This window comes from Globicephala melas, chromosome 4, assembly GCF_963455315.2.
Source record: "Globicephala melas chromosome 4, mGloMel1.2, whole genome shotgun sequence".
Taxonomy (NCBI): Eukaryota; Metazoa; Chordata; class Mammalia; order Artiodactyla; family Delphinidae; genus Globicephala; species Globicephala melas.
The window spans coordinates 83,180,601-83,204,299 of record NC_083317.1 but is presented as its reverse complement, the minus strand read 5'-3'; the positions used below and the strand labels follow the sequence as shown (position 1 = coordinate 83,204,299).

General features: G+C 47.8%; 3 protein-coding genes across 22 annotated transcripts in view; 1 reads left to right on the top strand and 2 right to left on the bottom strand.

Annotated features, from left to right (window-relative positions):
- YEATS2 (YEATS domain containing 2) overlaps nt 1-8,858 on the top strand; it is a 109,011-nt gene extending 100,153 nt beyond the window's left edge. For 5 of the 8 annotated variants that reach the window (XM_060298359.2, XM_060298362.2, XM_060298364.2 and 2 more), the window contains 6 exons: nt 857-936; nt 1,879-2,080; nt 3,724-3,950; nt 4,835-4,909; nt 5,600-5,673; nt 7,053-8,857. In XM_060298359.2, coding sequence (XP_060154342.1) covers nt 857-936; nt 1,879-2,080; nt 3,724-3,950; nt 4,835-4,909; nt 5,600-5,673; nt 7,053-7,161 — 767 coding nt within the window. In that variant the 3' untranslated portion in view covers nt 7,162-8,857. Of the gene's footprint in view, nt 1-856; nt 937-1,878; nt 2,081-3,723; nt 3,951-4,834; nt 4,910-5,599; nt 5,674-7,052 lie in introns of those variants that run through there. The other 3 variants (XM_060298363.2, XM_060298361.2, XR_009563745.1) reach the window with 2 other exon arrangements.
- MAP6D1 (MAP6 domain containing 1) lies at nt 293-18,582 on the bottom strand. Of its 13 annotated transcripts, XR_009563753.1 has the most exons (6): nt 18,144-18,582; nt 13,042-13,159; nt 12,323-12,462; nt 10,806-10,901; nt 3,626-9,669; nt 1,803-2,518 (listed from the first exon to the last, which is right to left on the bottom strand). XR_009563753.1 is itself a non-coding variant. In XM_030862409.2 (3 exons), exons 1-3 carry the CDS (start codon nt 18,521-18,523, stop codon nt 12,382-12,384), a joined length of 579 nt encoding a protein of 192 aa, XP_030718269.1. In that variant the 5' UTR covers nt 18,524-18,582; the 3' UTR covers nt 1,803-12,381. The 13 variants fall into 13 exon arrangements, 1 of the variants encoding a protein (XP_030718269.1); XR_009563747.1 differs by having other exon boundaries at nt 3,626-3,776; nt 4,372-12,462; XR_004040762.2 differs by having other exon boundaries at nt 3,626-3,776; nt 7,924-12,462.
- Nucleotides 18,583-22,019: 3,437 nt separating this feature from the next.
- PARL (presenilin associated rhomboid like) overlaps nt 22,020-23,699 on the bottom strand; it is a 64,833-nt gene continuing 63,153 nt past the window's right edge. Inside the window, exon 10 of the mRNA XM_030862362.2 lies at nt 22,020-22,345. Within this exon, the coding sequence (XP_030718222.1) occupies nt 22,234-22,345 (112 nt within the window). The 3' untranslated portion in view covers nt 22,020-22,233. The remainder of the gene's footprint in view (nt 22,346-23,699) is intronic.

The window sequence follows — 23,699 nt, the reverse complement described above, 5'->3', positions numbered from 1 at the left end:
AAGGAATTTTTTTATCTTTCATCTAACACTCACTCTGTAGAAATAAACAACTGTCAAGACCTCCTGCAGTGATGTCTCCTCTATCCCTGCCCATTGTCAGCAAGACTGAACAGTTTGCTTCTCAGCCCCAATTGCTCTGACAGAATCAACAGCCCTCACCAAGGGCATGACCGACAGCCTGTGGATACTTAAGCTTCGGCTCTCGGGCAAGATCACCCGCGAACATTTAGAGGGAAGGGATGAAGCAGATTATCATTTCACATTCATGGGAATATGGAAACAATAGGCCAAGTACAGACTACCTTGTTTATTTTTTCCAGCTGTAATAGCAAAGAAACTATTTTTTTTCCCCTCAAAGGGGTCATTTCGAGGTAGCTCAAAGTAAACTCAGTGATTTTTCTAGCCCAGCAAGAAAAATATTTTTTAAAAAATTCAGATACAAATACAGAATATTAGAGCTGAAAGGCAGTTCTGGAACTGTCTTTCCCAGTGGTCTCATTTTACAGTTAAGAAAACTGAAGCCCAGAGAGATGATATAGGTTGCCCAAGGCAGCTTAGTGAATGGCAAGGCCAAGGCTATATCTCAGGTCTCCTGTTCCCAGTGGAGTGCCATTTCCACTTATTTTAATAGGTAGTCTACTGCCATGATACTTTCTCTACCAGAGAAGCTGATTTCCCAGGAAGGGCTGTTGTTTTGAGAACACACGAATGAGTGTGTTATGTTGCATCTGAACTTGCCTGTTAAGGAACATAGCCAATAAAGAGGTCTAAAGAAACTTTTGGACATGCTTCCAGCAAATAAGATTTTATTTAAATCATAACTTTATTCAGAGTTTGCTGGATATGTGCATTCTAGGTGAAGATGCCAGCTGTTTTTCTGCAAAATCTGTGGAGCAGTATTATGGCTGGAACATTGGGAAAAGGAGAGCTGCTGAGGTAATCCCGTGTTTGCTGCAGGCCACCACTGAGAGCCTATTAGAGAAAATAACCAAAACACATATGCATTCTGGCTGCTTCCATAAACCTCGTCACATGGAGCAATGATAAATTTTGCAGCATGTTTCGTTAAATTTTTTTTTTTTTAACTTTATTTTTTGTCCGTGCCGGGTCTTCATTGCCGCACACTGGCTCTTCGTTGCAGCGCCAGGCTTCTCTCTAGTTGTGGCATGTGGGTTTTCTCTCTCTAGTTGTGGCGTGCAGGCTCTGTAGTTTGTGGTGCTCGAGCTCAGTAGTTGCGGCGTGAGGGCTTAGTTGCCCTGTGGCATGTGGGATCTTAGCTCCCCTACCAGGGATCAAACCTGCATTGGAAGGCAGATTGCTTTACCACTGGACCACCAGGGAAGTCCCTCGTTAAATATTTGATGGTAGAACTTTTTCCTTAGTTAAAAATCTCATTCTCCAAAGACATGTAGCTAGCCTTTGAAAGATCTACTTTTTCCTGCATTGGTAAAAGTTTCTAAAAAATTTTAAAGAATTATATTAAAATTAAGTCAAGTATTTATTACTCAGTGTGGTAGCAACTGTGCCAGACAGTAAGGTTATAAGAGGGAAGTAGCAGGTACAGAGGCATGCTTAGGAAGCTTTGAGAAAGTCTGTGTGATGAGTTTGGGGAAGGCTGGGAAGGCTGGGGAAGTGGGAGATCACAGGTTAAGACCAGGTGAAACACCTTGTAGGCCAAACCTAGGAATTTCAGTTTTATTTTATAAGCATTAGGTAAGAGTTTTTACTTTTTTTAAAAACTGAGGAGTAACACCATCAGATTTTTTTTCCTTAGAAAAAAATGATTCTAACAAGTTAGCATGGTAGTTTAGAGTTGGGTGATTTATTTGAACACGCTAAGTTGAAGAATTCTCCCCCTCCCCCCTCAATTTTTTTAAGTGGCAAAGAGCGATGACAATGCGAAAAGTCTTACAAGAAATACTGGAAAAGAATGCAAGATTTCATCACCTGACCCCGCTTAAAACCAAGCACATTGCTCACTGGTGTCGCTGCCATGGCTACACCCCACCTGACCCCGAAAGCCTGAGGAGCGACGGGGACTCGATCGAGGATGTGCTGACCCAGATTGACAGCGAGCCAGGTAAGCACTGGTGGGACTCTGGCACCATCAGCAGCCGAGAGGTGTTTCCTTGGAGCACGTGGTCACCTGTCAGCCTCCATGGTTTTCGGGCCACGTCAGCCCCAGCAGTTTTCCATGCTCTTTCCTTCAGCTGAGGTGAAGGGACCTGAGGACTCCAAGAGCTGCCTTAAAGAACAGGAGCCCACCCTGGGTGTCCCGCCCACCCCCTAGGATGGTCCCTACAGAACTATTTGTGCCCAAGTGTCCCAAGTGTTGTGCCCCAGTCAGGAATGTTCTGGCCCGTGACACGCAACAGGAACACACTGTTCATTCAGGAGCCCCCTTCCTCAGCATCATTTCTCCTTTGAAGACCTTCTTGATCTAACTCCTTTCCTTGTGGTAGAAGTGACTTCTTCCTTTGTGACCTTATAGCCACCCTCACACAGACGAGTCTTCTCCCTGAAGATGGGGACGATGTCTTATCTGTTACTTTATCTCCAAAACCTAGCCTGGAAGTGCACTGCCCAGTGCTGGAGGCACAGGTTTAAACAACTAATAATGTTGCAGATAAAACGAATTGTTTTATGATAAAGACACAAATAACTGAGCTATATGTGGGCAGGGGTGCAGGGGAGCTGGGTATAAAAGACATATGGGGAAAATATTTTGAGTTTCACCTTAATGAATAAGGAGTGTTTTCTCCTCTCAGCCCCATTTCTGTAGAAAAACAGATGCTCCACCTCCCAGTCTGAGGGAACCTGGAGCACAGGGAGGGTCTGGGGGGGGTTCCTTTAAGACTTAGCACAAGTCCCACTTTCTCCATGAAGCTTTCCCCAGAGCCCTAACACAGGTCCTTTCTCTGATCTCCAGTGCTATTTAATATCAGAACCTTGAGGGTTTGTCAGATTTATATCTAAGCTCTTTGGAGAGCAGAGACCATGTCGATTACTTCTGTGCTTCACCGGTAGTGTATGTAAAGCACAATACTTTACCTGTACTAGGCTTTCTGTTAATATGACTGACTGATCTGTGAGCATCCTGCCAATAAAACAGAGAAAGCCAGGAGCTGGATGCTCTACCTCCATCCTGCTGGCTGCCCTTAACTCCATCTTGTCCCAGTCTGGACCTCACTTATTTATCTATAAAGTGAAAGGGATGCACTAGAAGATTCCCAGAGCCCCTGCTGGCTTTAAACTTCTAATACTCTTTGTTGGGTTTTGTATAAATCAACTTATTAAAGACTGGATGCACGATATACACTAAAATGTTAGTAGTACTTATCTCTAAGCAGAGCATGGATGAGTTTTAATTTCTTTATTGTGCATTTCTAAATTCTCCAGATTTAAAATCTGAAAACAAATTAGTGGAGTGGGAGGATGGCCTCGTTTTTGGTGGCATAAGTATGAATTATGTGCTGTTTTGACTTAGATTGTCCTTAACAGCACATATGTTTTAACGCAAGATGCCTGTCTTGGTGCTTGTCTCCCTTATGAATTACTAGTTCTCATAATTATAGATTCATAGAATTTTAGAACCAGAAAGAAGGTCAGCTCCCTTGATACTTACCCTTCTTCTCTGGGTCTCAGGCTATTGGTCCCTTGGAGATGGACAGTCCCTTTCTTTTGTCACCACAGCTGTCATAAGACTGATTACCTCTCATTTAGAGTGCCCGTCATCCTTCTCCTCTGCTGACAACCTCTGCCGGAAACTGGAGGACCTGCAGCAGTTTCAGAAAAGAGAGCCGGAGAATGAGGAGGAGGTGGACATCCTCAACCTCTCAGAGCCGTTAAAGATAAACATCAAAAAAGAACAGGACGAGAAACAGGAAGAAATGAAATTCTACCTGCCACCAACACCAGGCTCTGAATTTATTGGTGACATCACACAGAAGGTAGGGGACTAAGGCCTGTGCTGCTGGATCCCTAACCAGGTGCAAGGTGCAAGGTGTTCAGCCTTAGAAACTGACACCAGACTTTCTGGTGAAGCAGGTGTATGATTTCCTTCTGCCTGGTAAACCTGGGCTCTGCTCTCTGGGCACCTGCCTTCCTACATCGGGGCCTTTGGGCAGGAAAATGAATTACATATGTAGAGAGGCTGCTCGTTGAACATGAAATTGAAGCAAAGGCAGCTAGACGTAGGCAGTTTTTTACTTTTCATCTGCTCTTTTCTCATTTGCCTCAGTAGAAGCACCCTTCCCTCATGAGGCATGTCATAATGAGCTCTCCCTGACACTAATAGCTCCCAAGTGCCCTGCCAGGGTGTGGACGTGGCACTCAGTGCCCTTATGGTACAGGAGAGAATTATCTACCTACCTCCAGTGGAACGCAGCCTCACTTCAGCATCTGCCCGCTGCACGGCTGCCTGGGACCCAAGTGATGAAAGACTAGTTTTTTTTCACCTACAGAAGGAGATGACAAGTGGGGCCGTTTCCAAGTATATCTTTATCACCTATTGCAAATAGGGCCTGAGAGTCTGATTCCAGGCTTTCCAATATGTTGCTCCCACTGTCAGAATTCATGGCAAATCCTACGTTCTCTCATGAAGGAGATTTGGGGGTAAGAGCAGGATTATAGTAGCATTTTTAACAATCCCTTAGAAACATGGAGTGGTAGGATAACAGATTTTCGGGTGGTTATATTCTGTGTTACTTCTTCATGAGTTTTGTCCAGAACGTTTGTGGAGTTATTCTTCCACCCGGACATCATCTTGGGTATCAGAAGCGTGCTTGTTTTTCATGAAGACATACGAACAAATGGCTTTCTTCTGCTCTTCCAGATTGGGATCACCCTGCAGCCTGTGGCGCTGCATAGGAATGTGTATGCGTCGGTGGTGGAAGATATGATTTTGAAGGTGGGTGCCTGTGGGCAGCAGAGGGGCCGTGAGCTGCCGTCAGGGGCTGAAGCGCTGAGGGGCCAGCCAGGCAGGACAGAAATGGTACAGAGATGACAGGCTTTACGATTTCTCAGCTTATTCGGGCTTAAAGTTTTCTCTTTTTTTTCCTTCTGATTTTTAAATGAATTAAATTGTAGTGCTACAAGAGTTTCTGTGCTGATGTCACTCTAATGATATCTTTCAGTGCCATTTCAAGTGCTTTTTAAGAAGCCTGAGGTGAGAGTCATAGGTCTCAGTGCTTAAAGAGGTGACTCACATGTCACAACAGTAGCCACAACTGTCCCATCCCTCGGTGAGAGGATGACAAAACCAGGTTCCTTACCCAGCCAGATCCTAGCTCAGCAGTTCCTTTCCTGGTAGATCTCCTCCAGGAGCAGGGATACCTCACAAATAGCCCTCACCTGTTCTCCTTAAAAATAATGTCTGACTAATGAAAATTACCCCCTTCATAATTTCTCAGAATCATAGCCTCTGTAATTGTGGGCTATTATTTGTGGTCTATTATTCGAACCTTGAATTTTTCCTTAAGGACTTTTGATCCTTAGATATAGCTGTTTCCAAGTTTAGGGTATGGGATGGGGTCAGCTGCATCCCTTCTTGCCAGCAAGCAGGTGGCCCTTTTGAGAGTAACAGCATCTTCTGTTGTAGGCTACAGAGCAGCTGGTCAGTGACATCCTGAGACAGGCTTTGGCGGTTGGATACCAGGCAGCATCTCACAACAGGTACCGTTATCTCTTTGGTTGGTGGTATCAGGCTGACAGATATTTCCTCACAGTTTAGTTGCCCATCATGATGTTTTAGACCTAAGTCAGTTCAGTAGGAGGTGTCAGTGCTTGGGACATTCTCAGAGCCAGACAGACTTGGGGTCTACTTGGTTGTTTTGAGACAGTCTCGTGGTTGTGAGAGGTCTGTATCTTCCCCGTCTCTACTGCATAGACCCTGTTCAGTAGGACTCTCATATGTTACAGGGTTGAACAAATACCAATTCGTTGCCATTGAAGATAAAAGCAGTGTTTCTTTCATGTCAGGTTTAGGGCCAGGCACTGCATATATTACCTAATTTGTTGTTCATTTCAGAACTCATGCTCCCTTTTTAGAAATCAGGAAACCGGGCTCTGAAAGGTAATCTTGCCTGGCTTTCCCAGCCAATACATGATAGAACCTAGATTTAAACTTAGATCTCACTGGCTCTATACCCACAGGCTCACCAGTGCTCTTTGCAGCCTCTCTAATTGTCATTGATTGGGACGCTGAATTTTGCTCTTTTCCTGGGCCCTGAAAGAATGATAGACAGGCATTCCTTTCAAAGGAAACATTTATTTTATTCTGTTGTGCTTAAAGGTTGTCATAAATTTATATAACTTTAACAGAATACCTGAGGACATGAAGAGACCTAAATCAGAGGAATATGATTAGGTCAGACTTAACAGGAATGTAACACATCAGGCAGTGTAGAGAGGTCTTTACAAAAAGTGAGGAACAAAGGAGTTCTAGTAATGCTGCTTCTTGTCCTGCTGGAGATCCAGGAGTGGGCGGAGTGCCTCTGCAGCCCCTGCTCGCCTCTCTGGTCCCAAATGTGAAGACATAGAGTGACCTGAGTCCTTTTGATAAGAACATTGAACGTCACACTTGGCCTGCCATGACTCCATCTCCCATCTTTCCAAGAGATGGGCTCTGTGGTGCATTGACTCAGCTTTCATTCAGCTGAGACTGAATTACAGCAATAACGTTCTGTTCTGCTTTACTTCCTTTTTCTTTTCTCAATCCCCAGTCTTTTTTTTCTTCTTCTTAATCATTCAACCACCTTATTGAAATCCATCTCATGCCTCTGGTAGGAAGTCATATTTGAGCACTAAATAGGGCTGACCGGGAAGAGGGTAGGCCACATCTCCACCAGAGTCAAAGGAATTAGTGGGAAAGAAGAGGGGGAGAGAGAAGGCACCTGCCCACTCCCCATCCCCAGAGTGGCCCTAAACCGTGCCTATCACTCATCATCCCCACCTACTGGAGCCTGTGCATGGGATGGTCCTTTCAGTAACTTAATTGGTTAAATTATTTAGATATTTGAGAGAATCACTAACATCTTTGTTTTTTGGACCAGGATTCCCAAAGAAATTACAGTGAGTAATATTCACCAGGCCATTTGCAACACTCCTTTTCTGGACTTCCTCACAAACAAACACATGGGGATATTGAATGAAGATCAGTGAACAGAATGAAGATGCCCCTAGGAAAGCAGGATTCGAAGTCTTGAACTGTGATGATTCTTCTATTTGGGAGAGAAGGTCGTTTTCTGTGTGCCTCGGAGTATGATGGCTACTAAACCATTGCCTCCACTTAGTAACACCAGTGTTCAGTCCCAGGTCAAATCCTTTTAGGAGAGAAGTTTGTTTCCCGATTCTAGAGTGAAGCCATGAGTGGATGCATGCTCTGTCAGCTTGAATCTGTTCCCTCTCCGTGCAGGCTCCATCAGGGTCTCCATCAGAGCAGGGTCAGGCCCCATGTATCAGGCCCTTCTGTCCTCTGCGTGTTTTCCAGTGGGCACCTTGGGCCTGAGTCTCCCTCCAGGAGGCAGAAAATGAGTCTGGCAAGCTAGAGATTTCACCCATTCTGTGGGCTGGGGTTACAGGCACCACCACCACCACCCTCTAGTTACCCTGATAACATCTGGAGGAGGGCTGGGCTTCGGCACTCAGACCCCAAGCATCGGCTCAGGAAGCAGTGATGCTGTGTGGAAGACACACAAGCCTGGGAGGCTGCAGACTGAGAATGCTTCTTTCATGGGACACAGGAGCATTACTACAACCAGTCTCAGAGCATTGTCAAGGGATGGACAGATCCCAGCATAGGTCAGGAAAAGGTTTGACTACAACTGAGAAGCTCTTAGCCATAGACAGTACCCACAAAGCCCGGGCACTTGGCAGACTCAGGCCAGCTTTGAGTGTGTGCCGGGCAGAGAGCTGGTTCCTCACCATTGGCGTGGTCTGCTGGAGCTTCTGCTGCTGAATCCACGTTGAGTGGCCAGTGGGAAGCAGCCCCTTGGACAGTTCAACCTATCCAGTGGATTTGGTGTCTTGTTCTTCTCTGTCAAGGAGTTTTTCCCAAGAAGAAAAGTGTTTTAAACACTTGTGAGTGCCTTAAAGGTAGAGAAAGGACTGTCAAAGGCAAGACACAGGGATGTCAGTGCTCAGAAGCAGTGAGAACAGATTGTGTCATAGGCAGAGGCCATCTCAGTGGGAGGCAGAAGTGGTCGGAAAAAGGAAAGTTAGCCGCGCCCTGCATGATGTCCAGTTTCATTATAGACACTTTACCCCAATCCTCCTGACAGTCTGTAGAAGTAAAGAATTTATTCTCAGCAGTTAGGAATCTGCTCCAAGAAAAAGTGAAAGCTGTGAGTCAGAGCCAAAGAAACTTATCCAAGCAACATAATTCACGTTTTCATGAATCCTCTAGATGTTCGAGTCAGGAGAAGGCAGGGAGGCAACTACAAGAAATCTGCCCTTTATTCAGCATCTGAGGACAGCAGCTGCAGAGGGAAATTACTCAGTAAGGCATAGGGCACGTCCTGGCTTAGTAATAAAACAGTTCAGTAGTAAAGGCTCAGATATTCCATACATAAAATACTCCAAGCAAGGTTAATGGGCAAGTGTAGACTCATTCAGCAGTGGACTGTGACTCAGATCTAAAGAATGACGATTTGCTCCAAATGAGAACAGAGTCAGTTATTACAGGTGTGAAAGCCTCAAGAAATTATCTTTTTGCAAAAGAAATAGTAAGCGATTTAACAGTCCCCATATATGTTAATGTTGCAATGAAATGTATTTGTATCATAATATGTAACATAATTGTGTAACAAAAATATCTACAATAAATCTTTCAGTATTTGTGATGGGTTTTTCTGAGTTTGGAGCACTACACTTTGGTAGGGTTTTTCTTACATTAGGTCAAAAAGAGCTGGGATGAGGCAAAGGTATAGGTGTTTGTGTACTTGAATTAATTCTTCCACTTCTTTCCAAAAAGAATTTGCAGCTACTTAAAATAAGGATTACAGTTATATAAAAATCTGAAAAAGTTTTGGAAAAATGCATGTTGGTCCTGGCCATAGTGGTTTCTGACAGCTTGGAGCAAAGGAAAACTACCTCAAAGCCAAAGCAAAGATTAAAACAGCTCCTGTTGTCCAATCAAGAAGCACACTGGTTCGTCTGGCAAGAATGGGTCTGTGCTGAAGCCAGAAAGAAGTTACTCCTGTGACCCAGTCCTGCTGGGACCATCTGCTATCACAGTGGCTAAAAAATTACAGCAAGTACAGAAATATTTCAGAAATGACTATTATTTATATCCACCCTTAATAAGAACTAAAAGCTTTGAAAGCTTTGGTTCTTCAAAGGTAAGAAGTTCTTTGGGGAGGAGGCCCCGTAATACAATCCAAGTATGTAGCTTTCCTGGGACCAGGCTTCACTTAGTGTCAACCTTTACGAAGTTGATGGTCTGGAGGAAGGAGAATAGGGGCATTGACTAGACCCCCTTCTTGAATGTTATTTTTGTCAGCCACGGTTTTGCCGTACCTTAATCGGGGACTCCCTCTTAACTGACTGAAGGCGCCTGTGTGAGTGAGGCCAGCGGAGCTGATCCTGCTCAAAGGGTCCCCCGTTGGCCCAGGGTGGGCTGCATGGCCAAGGTTCTCTCAAAAGCTGCTTTTTGGAGTTTGGCCGAAAATCCTGGAGTTATTACAAGGATGAAAGTATCAGTGTTTGTAATGGGTTTTTCTGAATTCGACTCACTACGGAGCCGTCAGTCTTGGTCTAAATGACTGTGGGTGACAGGACCCAGGGGCCTCCCTGTGGTTGGGCCTCCTCACGGCTGGTCAAGGCTGCTACTGCAGCGCTAACTTTGGTCATGGAATAATTAATTTGAACTCTTTCCTTTGGCTAAAATTACCTAACAAGCAGATTAAACTGCTTTTTAATTTAATATAAAAATGCTAATTATATAGAAACTTTTAGCAAATACTGTAAGGTGTAAAAAATTTTTAATTATCCATAGTTCCCCTTCTCAAAGATAGCCACCATCAGTGTTCCAGTACGTTCCTTTCGGTCTTCGTCTGTTTGTATCATACATATGACCTAGGTGAGTTGGGACCACGTGGCTGAGGCTGCTATTATCTCAGTGTTAAGGCCTTATGAAGACCTAGTGGGAGGAAGCTGCTGTTTCAGAATCCAGATCTAATAATTAATGAAGTCTAGTAAGGAAGGCTGTTGGGTTGGGGTGTTTTTGAAAAGCTGTTTGTTCCTGGGTGTGCAGGATGCCTTCCAGAGGTCAGGCCTCTCTCAGGCAGTGGTGTGCCCACCGCTGCTGCAGTGCCAACACTGCCAGCATGGGGCAGCCTGCTTTACCCCCAGCTCAGTGAATGGGCTCTTGGGACAGGCTCTGGGGGAGGGATGGGCATGGCTGGCTATGTGGTGTGACACAGGCAGGGGCTACTGAGAGGGCCTGTCAGTGGCATCAGATGGACCAAAGCTGCAGATGGGAGTAAAGCAGGCTCCCGGGAAGGGGTGCTTGGGCAGGAGAGAATAAGTACAGCAGCTGTGCTTTGTTGGCCATTTACTGTACTAAGCACGCTGCACATAAACACATTCTCTAGGGGGGGTGGGGAGGGGAGTGGCATTACCCATACTTTGCAGATAAGGAAACAGAAGCTTAAACTGCTCCCAGCTAGTGAATGGAAAAGCCAAGATTTGAGCCCAAGACTAGCTTCAAAGACAGTCCTTTTACCCTAGGCTCCTAGCGGGGTTGGGGGGAAATGGGTAAGTGTAAAAGAGGAAGTTCGTGGGTTCTGTTAAATATTACTACATACGACAGCAGTGCGACTGCAGCCCAGGGTCAGCGTTCTCAGAATCTACAAGCCTCCAAGGGAGAGCAGCAGTAGCCATGGCACATTGAAGTCCTCTTACTAAGAGGAGATAAAGGAAGACATGAGAAGGCGTTCGTGTTTATAATTAATTTAAAGAAATGTTAAATTGAAACAATATGTTTGCGTTTTAGTAAAATCTGGGATTGTACCATTAATCTGTTTGCTTCTCACAGAATGCCCAGCACGCAGTCTCTTTTCCCTTAGAAGCATCTAACATGCAAACCAATGAAGTCTGAAATAATAGGACCCTTTGTGTAAGCATATGGTTTTGCTTTTCCCTTTAAAATGATTCTCTCAACATTTCCTTTGCTGGAAATGTGCCAGAGCTGGGAGCTAGCACCTCTGAGGGGACTGATGGCCCCTCACAGCCTGAGCTGGAAACAGGGCTCCGCCTCCGCTCTGAGCTGCTTCTAAAACCTGAATGCCACCTCCTGTGGTGAAAGTAAGTGCTCACCTGGCTAAGCCACCTGAGGGCTGGAAAGAGGTAAAGATCCAAAGGGAAATCCTTGAGCTTCCTTACCGAAACTGTCCTTAGCTTGTGCCTCTGATCTCTAAAAGGAACACAAACTCCTTCAAATGTTTCGAGGGCTGCTGTGCAAAGAGGGGACCAGGCTAGTTCCAGGTGGCTGCACTGGCTGGAATTTGTCAAGAAAGGAGAGGGCCTTCCAAAAACAGAATGAGCTGCCTCAACAGCTAGTGAGCTCCCTGTAATGAGATGACGTTTTCAGGTCTTTCAGGGAATGAAGCTAATGCCACCCTTCTCCCAAAGAAGCTCCCAGTTCTTAGTATAGTAGTTCCCATCTAGTCATCAATACATTAAGGGAACAAAACTGGAGTCAGTAATACTAAGGTAAATGTCATTCACTCAGTACTTCACTCATCCCAAGAAATGTTTTGTTAAAACCAGGGTCGTCTTGGCCATAAAGAAATTGTCTTTAAAACTGAAACCCTATGATTGATATTCTGCTTCTTTGGGAAACTTCTTCCTGGTTACTTAGCATCATCATGAGTCACATGCAGGTGATAACCTAAGATTTCTTCTACAGCCTGAACATGTGGGGCTGTTGGTGGGACTATCCAAGGACACCACGTTGGGTTACCATCGGTTATAAAATTGTCATGCAGCCTGCGAAAACAACAACGTGGACATTACTGGATCTTTCAAGGACCTGTTATGTCCATATTCCTCAGCCCCCAACGACCAATTCAGTTCACAGTAGAACTGATCAAGTTCTTCAGATTTAAAAAATGAAGGGTGGCCAAAAGAGGCAATTAAAAAAGATCTGAAGCCTTCCGCACACATCTCTGAGGCCCAGAGCTGAGCTGGGTGGTGCTGTGTCCCTCTGTGCCTCTGTTCTGCCCGCAGCCTCGTGCAGCTTGGAGAGGAAGTAGTGCCCCACGGTGAGAACGGAGGACCCTCCCCCTCTGACAGCAGGGGCCATCTGGTCCTGAGACCTCACCCAGTCCCTGGGCAGTGGGTTCTGATCCTCTGTGGCTGCTCGCTCCTCTCCGTGGGCAATCACACGTTGAGGATCCGGGGAGCTGAGGCCTGAAAGATGGCTGAGGGGTTAGGGGCGAACTTCTTCCTCACCTCAGGGACCTGGAAAATGAAATGTGGCCACAGATCAGCGGGCCTTTCCCTCGACTTTCCCCCTCCCCACAGCTCCAGGAAAAAAATCCCCTCTTTGTCCTTGAGAGTTGGGACTGCTAACCTGAAGGGTCTGCAGTTAACGCAGGGTTCCTGCGTTAGTGGACATTGGCCAGATGGAGCACGTGGACCTTCGTTTCTCCCTGAAGCCTCTTTTGGGTTGAGTCAGGAAGCTGAACGGCCCCACCTCCCTTCCAGCTCCTCCTTACATGAACACCGGGGCCTGGACAGCTTGTCACTAGGGCTCAGTGGCCAAGGGTAAGATTGGGATTTAGAAGGGAGGGGACACCCTTCTCCCCAGAGAAGTCAGCACTAGGGGGACACACATGTGGCTAACGACAAAGCAGCACCTTGGCTTTCTGTTCGCGAGTGACAATTGGGTGTTGAGACACCACTGTCCCTGGCATAATGCCATCCTACACCACCCAAACCTGACTCCTAGTCCCTAACCTGGAAGAAAAGCCTCTGTCCTCACACCCCCTGCAGCCAGGCACCCAGCCCCTCGCCCTGCAGCACCAGCTTCGGACTGACCTGGAAGCCAGCCCCGGGGCTGCTGTCCCATCCAGAGCTGTGGGTTGTGATGACTGTGGTGGGTTTCACCTTTGTGGATCTCGATGGCTTCACTCCAGTCCAAGCCTGGAATTCCTGTCTGGAACAGAACACATCACAACCTTGCACAGGGTCTCCCGTCCCTTCCCCTGACCCCTCAGAGGCCTCGGCCCTTGCCCTGTGCTTCTGGAATATTCCTGACCAATGTCCACTGCTGAGATGCTGCTTTGGCTGCAGATGTTCCTTTCTCCCCTTACAAAGGCAGAACTAGCAGACGAAGTGTACCCCAGACAGCTCCAGCGGGAATTTTCTCTCACGCTGCTGGGGAGCAGTGGCACAGGCTGCACGGGGAGTAAGCAGAGAGCTCAGTCAACAACTGGATCCTACTCATCCCGAACTGCAAGCTCCCAGCGTGTGCTGGCCCTCAGAGACAGCACGTTCCAGCCCTGCCCTCCAGGGCTCCCTATCTTGCCTCCGGGCCACTTCAAGGGGCCCTAGAGGCCCAGAACCAGCGAAAGTCGCTCGCCTGCAGCCCACGTCGCTGGTGGCCCTTATGTCCAGAGGAGGTGACGGACTGGACAGCATACTGCACGGTCCTCCATACCTGGTTACAACTGAGGAAGAAAATGAGGCTCAGTGTTGTGTTTAGTTTTTAATAACTTGTCTTATTAACTCCTACAAAAGAGTATAAGTCGTAGTGACCATCTCAAGAAACTAAAGACAGCCTGGAGCTGTGGCTTTTGTATGGCGCTGTGCCCGCGGGCACTGATGTGCAGGAGCAGGGAGGGACGGTGGTCTGCACAGGGGGTAGGTGTTGGCTACCTGGAGGGAAGTGACAAGGCTGGCACGGCCTAGCTCCAAGTGCTCAGAGTAGCATTCTTTTGACAAAGACTCAATTCCTCAGTTCCTCTTAAAAAAAAAAAAAACAAAAAAAACACCTATTTTAATTCTATCAACTCCCCTACTAAATGGCAGAGACCTCCTGTGCCCACAGGAGCCGCTGGCCAAGGTGATGTTCTGAGGAAAAGGGTCCAGATGGCCAGAGGCAGCATCCATATTTGGGCTGGGTCCAGCCCAGCCTATCTCACCCCATCCACAGCCCTGGCCAGGTTTCAGGCCCTGAGATCAACAAAGCAGCCTTTTCTCCTTAGCAGCACAGCTGGGCACCACTGGGCATGACACGTGTGCAGGGAGCAGCTGTGTCTGTCTGTGGCCAGCACTTGGGTACCAGGAGGCGAATTGGGCCAAGGCCCTATTGGATAACTTTTGCTTCCAAAGCTGCAAGGTTTCAAAGACCAGCTGCCCGAGCCATCTGCTACTCTGTTTCTCCTGGGGAAGCAGGTCCTCCCCTTGGTGTGCCCTTCTGTTCCCACACTGAACTGAGCCTTGGGTCTGGCAGCCCAAGCCTGCTGCCCAGGGTGGCTGCAGGGGTCCCAGAGCAGGAGGTGACCAGAGCCAGGGGCTAGAGCAGTGCCTGTGGTTCCTTGTGGGACAGGCCTGGTGCTGGAGCCCAGGTGAGAGGGAGGCCTGCAGTGGGGATGGAGAAGGGACGTTGAAGACAGACTCGGCAGGGCCTGGTGACTGCCCAGGAGATGAGGAGGGCAGGCTAATGGCCTGCCAAGGAGATAATACAGGACTAGCTGAGTCAACTGTGCCTCCCCTCACCAAGAAGTTTCCACCACTGTCCACCTCATGTGAGCCTCAGCTGGACCTTGAGGGCCGCAGTCCCTCCTGCTGAGGGGCAGGGAGCCACCCAGGGCATTGCAGAGCGCCAGACTGAGGGTCCTGAGGCCTGGGTTCTCAGGCCAACATGGCTTCAAACAAATCCCTGAACTTCCCTAAGTCTTCCCGATGGGCACTTGGAAAAGTGGGAGTCAAGTCTGGCACTTTGACTGTTGGCCCTTTAACTGACTCACCCAGGAAGGAAAGAGGGAGACGACTGGGCCAGGGGTGCTGACACACCGAACTCTGGAGGGAAGACTCTGGGAGGAGCTGGTCAGGAGGAAGGACCCAGGCTGGCAGTGGGCAGGACCCGCTGCCCTTCTGGCCGAGTGAGAGGCAGGTCAGTTCTCACCTGGAGACCAAGGGCCAGGTGAGGCAGGACCTGCTGGGGTGGAGAGGAGTAGCCACGAGTACTCGTATCCCTGGGCTCTCTGGATCTGTTCATTTCCTTTGCTTTGTAAATTTCTTTAACTAGTTCGCTTAGGTAACGTGCATCTTTCAAGAAGGCAGGTGGAATGGAATTGCTCATTCCAGTAGTAGAGCTGGGAGATGGAGGGTCCCCGAGGTCGGCTCGCACGGTGCTGGGGAGCCAAGTTCAGCAGTGGTCCTATGTCTCTGCCAGGTGACCCAGGCAACTAAGCTCTTGCTATTTCTGCTTCACAGATGAGGAAAGGGTCAGAGGGGCCAAGTGACCCACCGAGTTTATATACCAGGAAGGAGAGCTCTAGTGAGTCCCAACTCTTGCCCAACTCGGTACTTTTCCACCACTGCCGGACACAGGTCAAGCAACTACCTGATTCAGAGGAGGCAGCATCTTAGGAGATGATAACCTATTAGGGGCACAGATTTGGTCTCTGAGGCAAGACACACTTGGCTTCTGCTCTGCTCTGCGTGACCTCGTGCCAGCCACTCAAGTTCCTCATCTATAGAATGGGGACAGCAAGAACTGAACTTATTCCAGGGCGTTATTGTGAAGTCTTGGGGAGATAATCTGTGGGAAGTCCTAAGCCTGGTGCCTGGTACGTGCCAAGCAGAGAGTAATAACTAGTACCTTTAGTATCACTGGAGCTGGAAGGACCCAGCAGGACATTCAAACCTGCCATCTGCTCAGCAAGGGTGAGGGATGGCTTCTAAAAGTCCAGCCTTTGCTTGGACACTTCCAGTGAATAGGAGATCAGCACCACGTGACCTTACCCATCCCAGTCAGTTCTAATTATTAGAAAGTGCTTCCTTCCCTGAGCTGAAGCTATCTCCCTGCAAGTTCCGCCCGCATCTGTGCCTGGAACATCAGCCATTTGAAGGCACTGCACACCCAGGACCTCTGGCCTTCCAGACCTGTCATTCAAGGCCCCTCCAGCTGGTTCAGGGCCCCGTCGTGCAGCAGTCGGCACCGTCCACTGCGTGGCTGGGGCCCCAGTGCTGCGGCTCAGTGTCTGCCCTGCCCTGACACCCCTGGCTGCATTTCTGCAGCTCAGCTTGAGCACACGTCCCTGAACACAAGACCCATCCTGAAACAGCCACTCCCCATCGAGTTCCTTAAAACCTGCATGCCCGTGAAGGAACCTCTGGGGAGACAAAATGTTCCACGTGTCTGAATTATGGTGGTGATGCCCAGGTGTATACAAAAGTCATCCAGCTGTACACTTATAATGGATGAATTTTACTATATGGAAATTATACCTCAATACAGTTGATTTTAAAAGTAATAAAATTGAAGGAGAAAGTTCATACCTTTTGGCCCTTAATTCCACAGGTAGGAATTCATACTAAAGAAATTATTGTATAAGCAAAGATTTAGCTACAAGAATGCTGATCAAAAGAGATATTTTTTTCTCTAAAATTTTTTGTTAAAGGTAATACATGTACTTTTTTTTTTTTTAAGAGCAGTGGTTCAGGGAATTCCCTGGTGGTCCAGTGGTTAGGATTCCGTGCTTCTATTGCAGGGGGCATGGGTTCCATCCCTAGTCGGGGAACTAAGATCCTGCAAACCATGTGGCACAGCCAAAAGAAAAAAACAAAGCAGTGATTCAAAAGGGCAGAGTGAAAAGTCCCTCAGTCTCCTTCCACCCCTGGCAGCATCCACAACTCCTTCCCCTTCTTCCTCTCCCTAAAGGTTACCATTTTCTCACACATCCATGCAGAGACATCCTACGCTTATTTCAGCAGATATGTATGTATCAATAACCCCTTTAAAAACACAAATAGTAGCAGATGTATCGTTCTGCATCTTTTTTGACATCTTCTATTATCAGTACATTCTGGGCTTCCCAGTAGCCCATCCTATGGCAGAGCTGTAATTAACCAGTCCCCTACATCAGTAGGACAATGGAACTGTTTCCATTTTCTGCTGTACTGTTGTTGACACGTACCTTATACTCCTTAGCTCCCACCCCATGTTCAAGGTTACCTGTAGGGAAAATTTCTACAAGTGAAGTAACTAGATCAAAGGAACAGTGTTTTTAATAGCCCCAAATTAGAAACACCCTAAATATTTAACGACATGAGAGTAGGTTAATATGTGGACATATATATCAATATATGGATAATGTATATCCATAAGATAAAATACTGCACATCCATTAAAATTCATGTTGTAGGAGAGCATCTAGTAACATGGAATGACATCCACGATACGTGAAAGAAAAAAAAAACGTGTACAGTTACAAATCTATGCAAGAATTATAAACAGATACGCACTCAAATGCATGTTAAGGAATAGAAAGAACTACGAGTTTGGGGTAGGATTAAGGGCATACTCATTTTCTATGTTGTAATTTCTGTAATTTCCAATTTTTCTGATCACTTGTTATAAGAAGACAGAAAGCCCTCAGCTGTCCAGGGGCAGAACACAGGCCTGTCCTCAGTGAAAGCCAAGTCAGCTGCCCTCAGTCACTCAGTGGCATCTCTAGGGGACCACCCACTTGGAAGCTCTGCATTTGGTCCTCACCACCAACGCCCCCACAGAAGGCGATCCTCAGGCAGTTGGCCTGCGAGCACCCCTCCTATGGCTAGGCCCACCTGGTGGAAGTTAAGGGGAAGAGGATTTTAACTCGGTCGAAGGCAGGCTTTCTGCCAGGACTGCCCGAGAGGGCAGCGAGTGAGGTAGTGAGCTCGCCGCCACGGAGGTGCTCGCTCGCTCACTCACTCCGAGTCTGGTCGGGGAGCATCGAAGGAGACACTGGCAGTGCCAGGAACCAAAGGGGATGACCTCGGAGGCCACCCACGGCTCTCTAAGTCGTGTGGGATGGGGGCTCCAGGCGCCTCCTCCCTCCCGCCCACCCTGATCCTCCAGGCTCCCCAGCTCAGTCTCCTGGGACCACGTGGTTTGCGTACAATGCGCTCCCCTGCCCCCAGCCTCATACCTGTACGATGTGGTCGCCGCTGCAGCCGCATCTGCGTCGCCGACGGGGAGCACGTAGACCCCCCGGCTGTAGGGCGCGGGGGGCTTGATCCTGCGGCCGCCCGCTCCCGACCCGCGCCCCAGTGTTGCATCTCTGGGCCTCGCGGGCGCCGTCCACACGCCGAAGTCCCGCTGGTACTGAGTAAGCGGCACGTCCCGGCCGGGGTCCCGCGAGCCTGCGGGGGACGAGCCCCTGCGTGAGGTGGCACCGCCCAGGCCCGGCTCCTCGCTCTCGAGTTCGGAGTAGCTGTGCAGGGTCAGTGGCACAGCCACGTCGGAGCGGTCCAGCTGGTTCCAGCGCCGCGCCAGGCAACAGAGGCGGCTGATGCAGGGCCACGCCATGCTGGCCCCGGCGCCTGGCGCTCGCGCTCGCTCGACTCCCTGCGCTCCGGGCAGCACCGCCCCCGCCCGCGGCCCCGCCCTCGCGGCCCTGCTGGCGCTGCCGCAGCCCCGCCCCCCGGCCTCGGGGTGGCCACCCAGGGAGCGGAGGGAGGGCTGGGCGACAGCCCCGCGAGGCCAGGGCCGCCTGTGCAGGGCTGGAGCTGGACGCCGCCGGTGAAGGAAGAGGGTAAGGCTGGCGGGGTGCAGAAACGGGGCTGGGGTTGGAGGAACTGAAACCGCCCGGAGGCACAAGTGTCCAACTTGAAGAATGTCTCATAATTTAATCCAGAGTTCCCTAAATGCTATCTTATAATTTAGACCTGGCTTCGCAGAGGCCGAGGGCCGAATGGCGACAATTCCTAGTCGATCGCCCTCCGCCAGCCCCCAGGCTGCAGCTCGCCTCCCGGAGGGTCTGTTGGACCCCGCCGACAGGGGACAAGCCGTGGCTGCCAGATTTGCGCGAGGCTGCAGCGCGGGGCTCGTGGGCACGCAGGGGGAGACGCGCGATGAGGGGATCACAGGGAAGACTTGGGGCCGCGCTTCCCATAGAACGCGGGTTTGAATCAGCCGTTATGATGCCAAATTTGGGACATCCAATTCAGCTTCCACTGAGAATTGGCATTAGCCCTCAACTGATACTTCCTGAGGCCTAAAATCCCTAATTTTAAAGCATGGCCATAAAGGCTTGCTTATAAAGCTGCCACAAATCTTTGGCCACTATGCTATAAAAGTTTCTCTCCCTCCTGTGCAGAGCTAAATAAAGGTAATCCTCCAGGTCATAGATCAGTCTGTTTAATGCAGGACAGGGTATCAAACAGCTCCCTGGCCACACGCAACGGCTTCCTGAATATTTGACACTAGCCCTCAGTATGCACTGCAGACCAATTACTAGTAACACTGTTGAAACAGCACTGATTACCCAGTGCTCCATCTCAAGCATATACTTGGACAGCATCCAGCCTGTACCTCAGAGGGAGGACTGCAGTACAGCCCTGGCCATCAGAATACAGATTCCTCTCCCAAACCACTGCCTATCTTAGCTTGAAGGCACAGTAAAGTGACACAACGACTGCCCCAAGTGGCAGCAGTTCAGCTGCCTTGGCCAGGCCATGGCCCAAGAGGCAGCAGCAGAGGAGCCTGTGTACCGTGAAGACACTGGGAGGTTACACACCTGCTCAGGGTACGCTGGCTTTGTGTGACTTATGTATGCCAGGCCCTGGGTCAGCCACCTGGGAGACTGGTGACTAAAACACTCCGTTCTGCAGAAAAAAAAGAGCAGCCCTTCTTGTTTTGATTTCTTCATTCACTAAACAACAGTCAAAGAGGACTTACAATGTGCCTGGAATAATGCTGGGTGCCTTCAGGACGTTTACAGTGCAGTGGGTGACAGATGTGGAAAGCAGTGTAATAGAGCTTTCCAACAGCGGAGAGAGGGCCAGGGACCTGGACTCGCTGCCCATAGTGAGGGAGGGTAGTGGGGTCGGGTGGGAATGCAGGGTCCAGGGGCCAAGGGTTCAGCCACAGGCAGCAGAGGCTGGGCCACGGAATGCCTTGGTAGCCACACTAGGGAGTTTTCATAGGCGACAACAGGAAATGACTAAAGTGTTTTTAGCACTCTGTGGCCTTGTGGAGAAGTACAGGACATTTTAGAGAGCAGCTAGAGAACAATCTTAACAACAGTCCAGGTTAGAGACAAGGGACTGAACTTAAGGCACTGGGAGTGGAGAGAAGGGGCTGGATTCTAGAAATGAGAGGTGAGAGAGGGAAATCTAGAATGGCCCCAGGTTTCTGGCTTAAGCCAGGAGTCATATTTGATGTGCCTCTGTAGTGGGGTCTGAGGATCTGTAACTATGCCTGGGACATAGTTCCATACTGTCTACAAAGTAGACATATGTACTGAGTGACAGCTTAGAGATATTCAGTGGGTCCAGAGCTCAGAAGACAGCCTCACAGAGATAACTGAAGCCACAGAAATGGAGAGAGACGAGACAGCTAAGAGTGCACTCCTGGGACCCCACACTTCAGAGGACAGTGGAGGTGGCACAGGCTGAGAGGCACGCTAGCCAGGCAGAGCACAGCCTTGGGGTGCTCACATGCCAGCAGAGAAGCCAAGATGAGAAAGCAAGATACCCCAGTGGGCAAACAGGAGAGTAGGGAAAGTTGCCAAAGCTATGGACAGTTAGGCTTATGCTTCTGGAGCTGGGTGCTGACCTCCCAAGGCCTCTCACAGGTAGGTAACTTGACCTTCCAAACGTTCCTTCTCTAAACATCACAAAGCAGAGAGAGCAGACGTGTCTTTGTTGCCTGTTTTCCAGATCTGCCCACGGACAACATGAATTTCATTTTGGACTCCATATGGAATGTCCATGTGATCTCAGCCTCCCATCCCATCTCTGAAAAACACTTCTTGTCTCATCTGTAAGTCACAGGGTTCTTAGCATAACTACATATTCAGAAATGTCAAAGCACAGCAGTGTGACCTTGGGCAGTTCCCACACACGACCGCCCTGGTTCCTTACTGGCAAAATGAGGGCTGGGTTAACAAAAATTCTCTCTCCTTAAAGTGACATTAGTTTAGACTATTCTAAACTAGAACAGAGTCCCCTGCCGGGCAAGAATGACCGGTACTTTGCAGCAGAGAAGAGTCCAGCTTGGTGGGAAAAAGATGAAGAACCACCATAACTGGATAATTCCTATGTGCTGGGCACATGCTGCCATTCAGCTCTCAACACCGTGTGAGGTGAGCACGACTCCCTTCCTTGTCATGAAGCCAGGCGCTCTGTGCCCGCCACCACGCAAGCCCGGCCCTCTCCAGCACAAGGTGCAAAATTTGGTGTAACTCTTTGAGATCAACCAAAAGACTCAAAAACTCTCCTATAAATCCTTTCAAGAAAAACTTTTAAATTCTCAAATCGCATTTCCTAGAAATAATTCTCAATCACGAGGACGAGTTCCACTACAGTGAAGCTATGACGACGACCACTGTCTGCTATGTCAGTATGATGCTCCACTTCAAAGAATGTACATTTTCCAACATAAGATGCTATTAGGCTCAGATTCAAGTCCGAATTTATCCAAGATACTTCCTTCTAATTCTTAATTAGCTACAATTTTAACCTAGAAAGCAAAACTTAAAAATGTCTTTCTGTATATGCCACTCACTGCCACGAAACGTTACCTACCTTTTTGGGAAAATTTAGAAAATATTGCAGCTGTTATTTCAGACCCATGCCAGAGAGAAGATGCTCTTAACTTTTACCTGTTAACCAAGCAAGGAAAGGGGTAGGTAAGTAAGAGTAAATATTTAGCAGAGGTGCTAGAAGGCCAACATTAAAAAACAAGCACCTCTGAGTTCCAATCAGACCTTTCCATGTACTCAAACTATGTTAAATATAACAACGAACAGCAAGATTCCAGGGCAGCATTAGTGCTCTTCAAAAGAGACATATACCCGCTCTTTACAAACTAGAGATATAAACCTTTATTTCACAACTTTGTCATAATTCATTTTCTAATGAGACATGTACTGGGGACATAGTTTAAAATACTGGGAAAGCTAGATGCTCAGTGTCTTCCAGGCAGGAGCAAAGATGTGGTCACTCCAGGGCCGATGCATTCCTAGGGCTTCAGGCAGCATGGACCAGTCGTACCAGTATTGTCCAACCCCAGTTTTACTTAGAGCCACCTCCTTTTTTGGGGCCGTTAGTCCTCATTTCATGCCAAATTTTCACTAGAGGCTCCCTGTTCTTCCAAATGAGTTCATGACCATAAGTAATATACCATCTGGGGAAAAGAAAAACAAACCAGGTCCAACATTCAAACAGTATGACATACAAATGCCAAGTACTATGATGATATCAAGCTGACATTTTAAAAACTGAATGTCACTGTCATTTACTATCCAGCATATTAAAAAAGCTGATTAATTTATTTAATGTAGATCAATGACTTACCTTTAATATACAGAAGACATAAAAGATGGAAATAGGATGGACCATGTGTGACTGCTCCAAAAATGTAAGTACTTCACACACACTACTTTTAATTCACCACAACCCTGCAAATTAAGTATCACTTTTCCCATTTACAAACATGAAGAAATCAAGTCTGAAAGAAAGTCATTTGCCCAAGGCGCTAACAGCTTTTAAGTGGTCAATCAAGCACTCACTAGCAGGTCAGAGTGATTCTAAGCCTGGACTCTTTTTATTATGTCAAGTGTAAGAAATGTCAGAATCAGAATTTACTAATAATGATGGCTATACTAATTTAAATGTCTCTCCTTCCTCACCTTCAGCCTGGCTACACAAAAGGATCCAAATTCTGCCCACCTTTTAAAATACAGCTCCAATCCCCATCCTCTGTTAAACAATGCCTAAACAATGCCTAAAAGCAGCCTGAAGCAATAAGCCGAGGAAGCTGAAACACTGAGAGGTTTAGTAATTTAACTTGCTCAGGCTGCACAACTAGGAATGACCAAACTGAGACTAGAACCCAAATCTGACCCTGTAACCTGTGCTCTAACCGCGGTGCTACACTTCAGCCTCTCGGGAGCATCTGCTTAAGCTGAGGAACACACAGGGAGTGAGATCAGAAGCCCACGGCCTGGGGTCTGCACGACCAGGAGCTCTACCCGAGGGCAGCACAGGCTGAGAGAAGCTCAAAGGCACCTGCCTCCCCGGAGAGCTTCCCTGCAGGAGGGGCATTTGGAATGGCTATTTTAAAAAGCTTCTGTTATTGAAACTTTTATTTTTGCCCTGGTTTCCCCAAACAGATTTCATGTTCCCTGAGGCAGAAACTAGATTTTGTTGATCTTTCATCTTAGACACCTGACTGAAAAAATGCTCTATTCAATTTAATTGATATCAGAATGGCAGTTTAATGTTTTAACATTTTTTTAATGTTTGGAGCATGTATTTTTTTTTATTACAAAGGGCTTGAATTGTACCTGAATCCTAATTCTCACTAAATATAGTTAACATTTAATCATAAAAAGTCACCATTAAGATTTTGAAAAATAATCAGTAAATTTACAGAAAGAAAAAAAGCATTTTAAAAACATGCAAATTAACAGGCATGTTTACAAAATTCTTTTGGGCTTAGAGTGATGTTCTCTGGTGAACTTAAAACAAGAGAAAAA

What these genes read in the sequence shown, in the direction of transcription:
- MAP6D1 (XM_030862409.2), bottom strand. Translation starts at nt 18,523, where the DNA reads ATGGCGTGGCCCTGCATCAGCCGCCTCTGTTGCCTGGCGCGGCGCTGG. An exon ending in GCGGCGACCACATCGTACAG is followed by an intron (nt 13,160 to 18,143) that starts GTATGAGGCTGG and finishes GTTCTGTTCCAG; the next exon opens with ACAGGAATTCCAGGCTTGGA. An exon ending in GCCCCGGGGCTGGCTTCCAG is followed by an intron (nt 12,463 to 13,041) that starts GTCAGTCCGAAG and finishes TTCATTTTCCAG; the next exon opens with GTCCCTGAGGTGAGGAAGAA.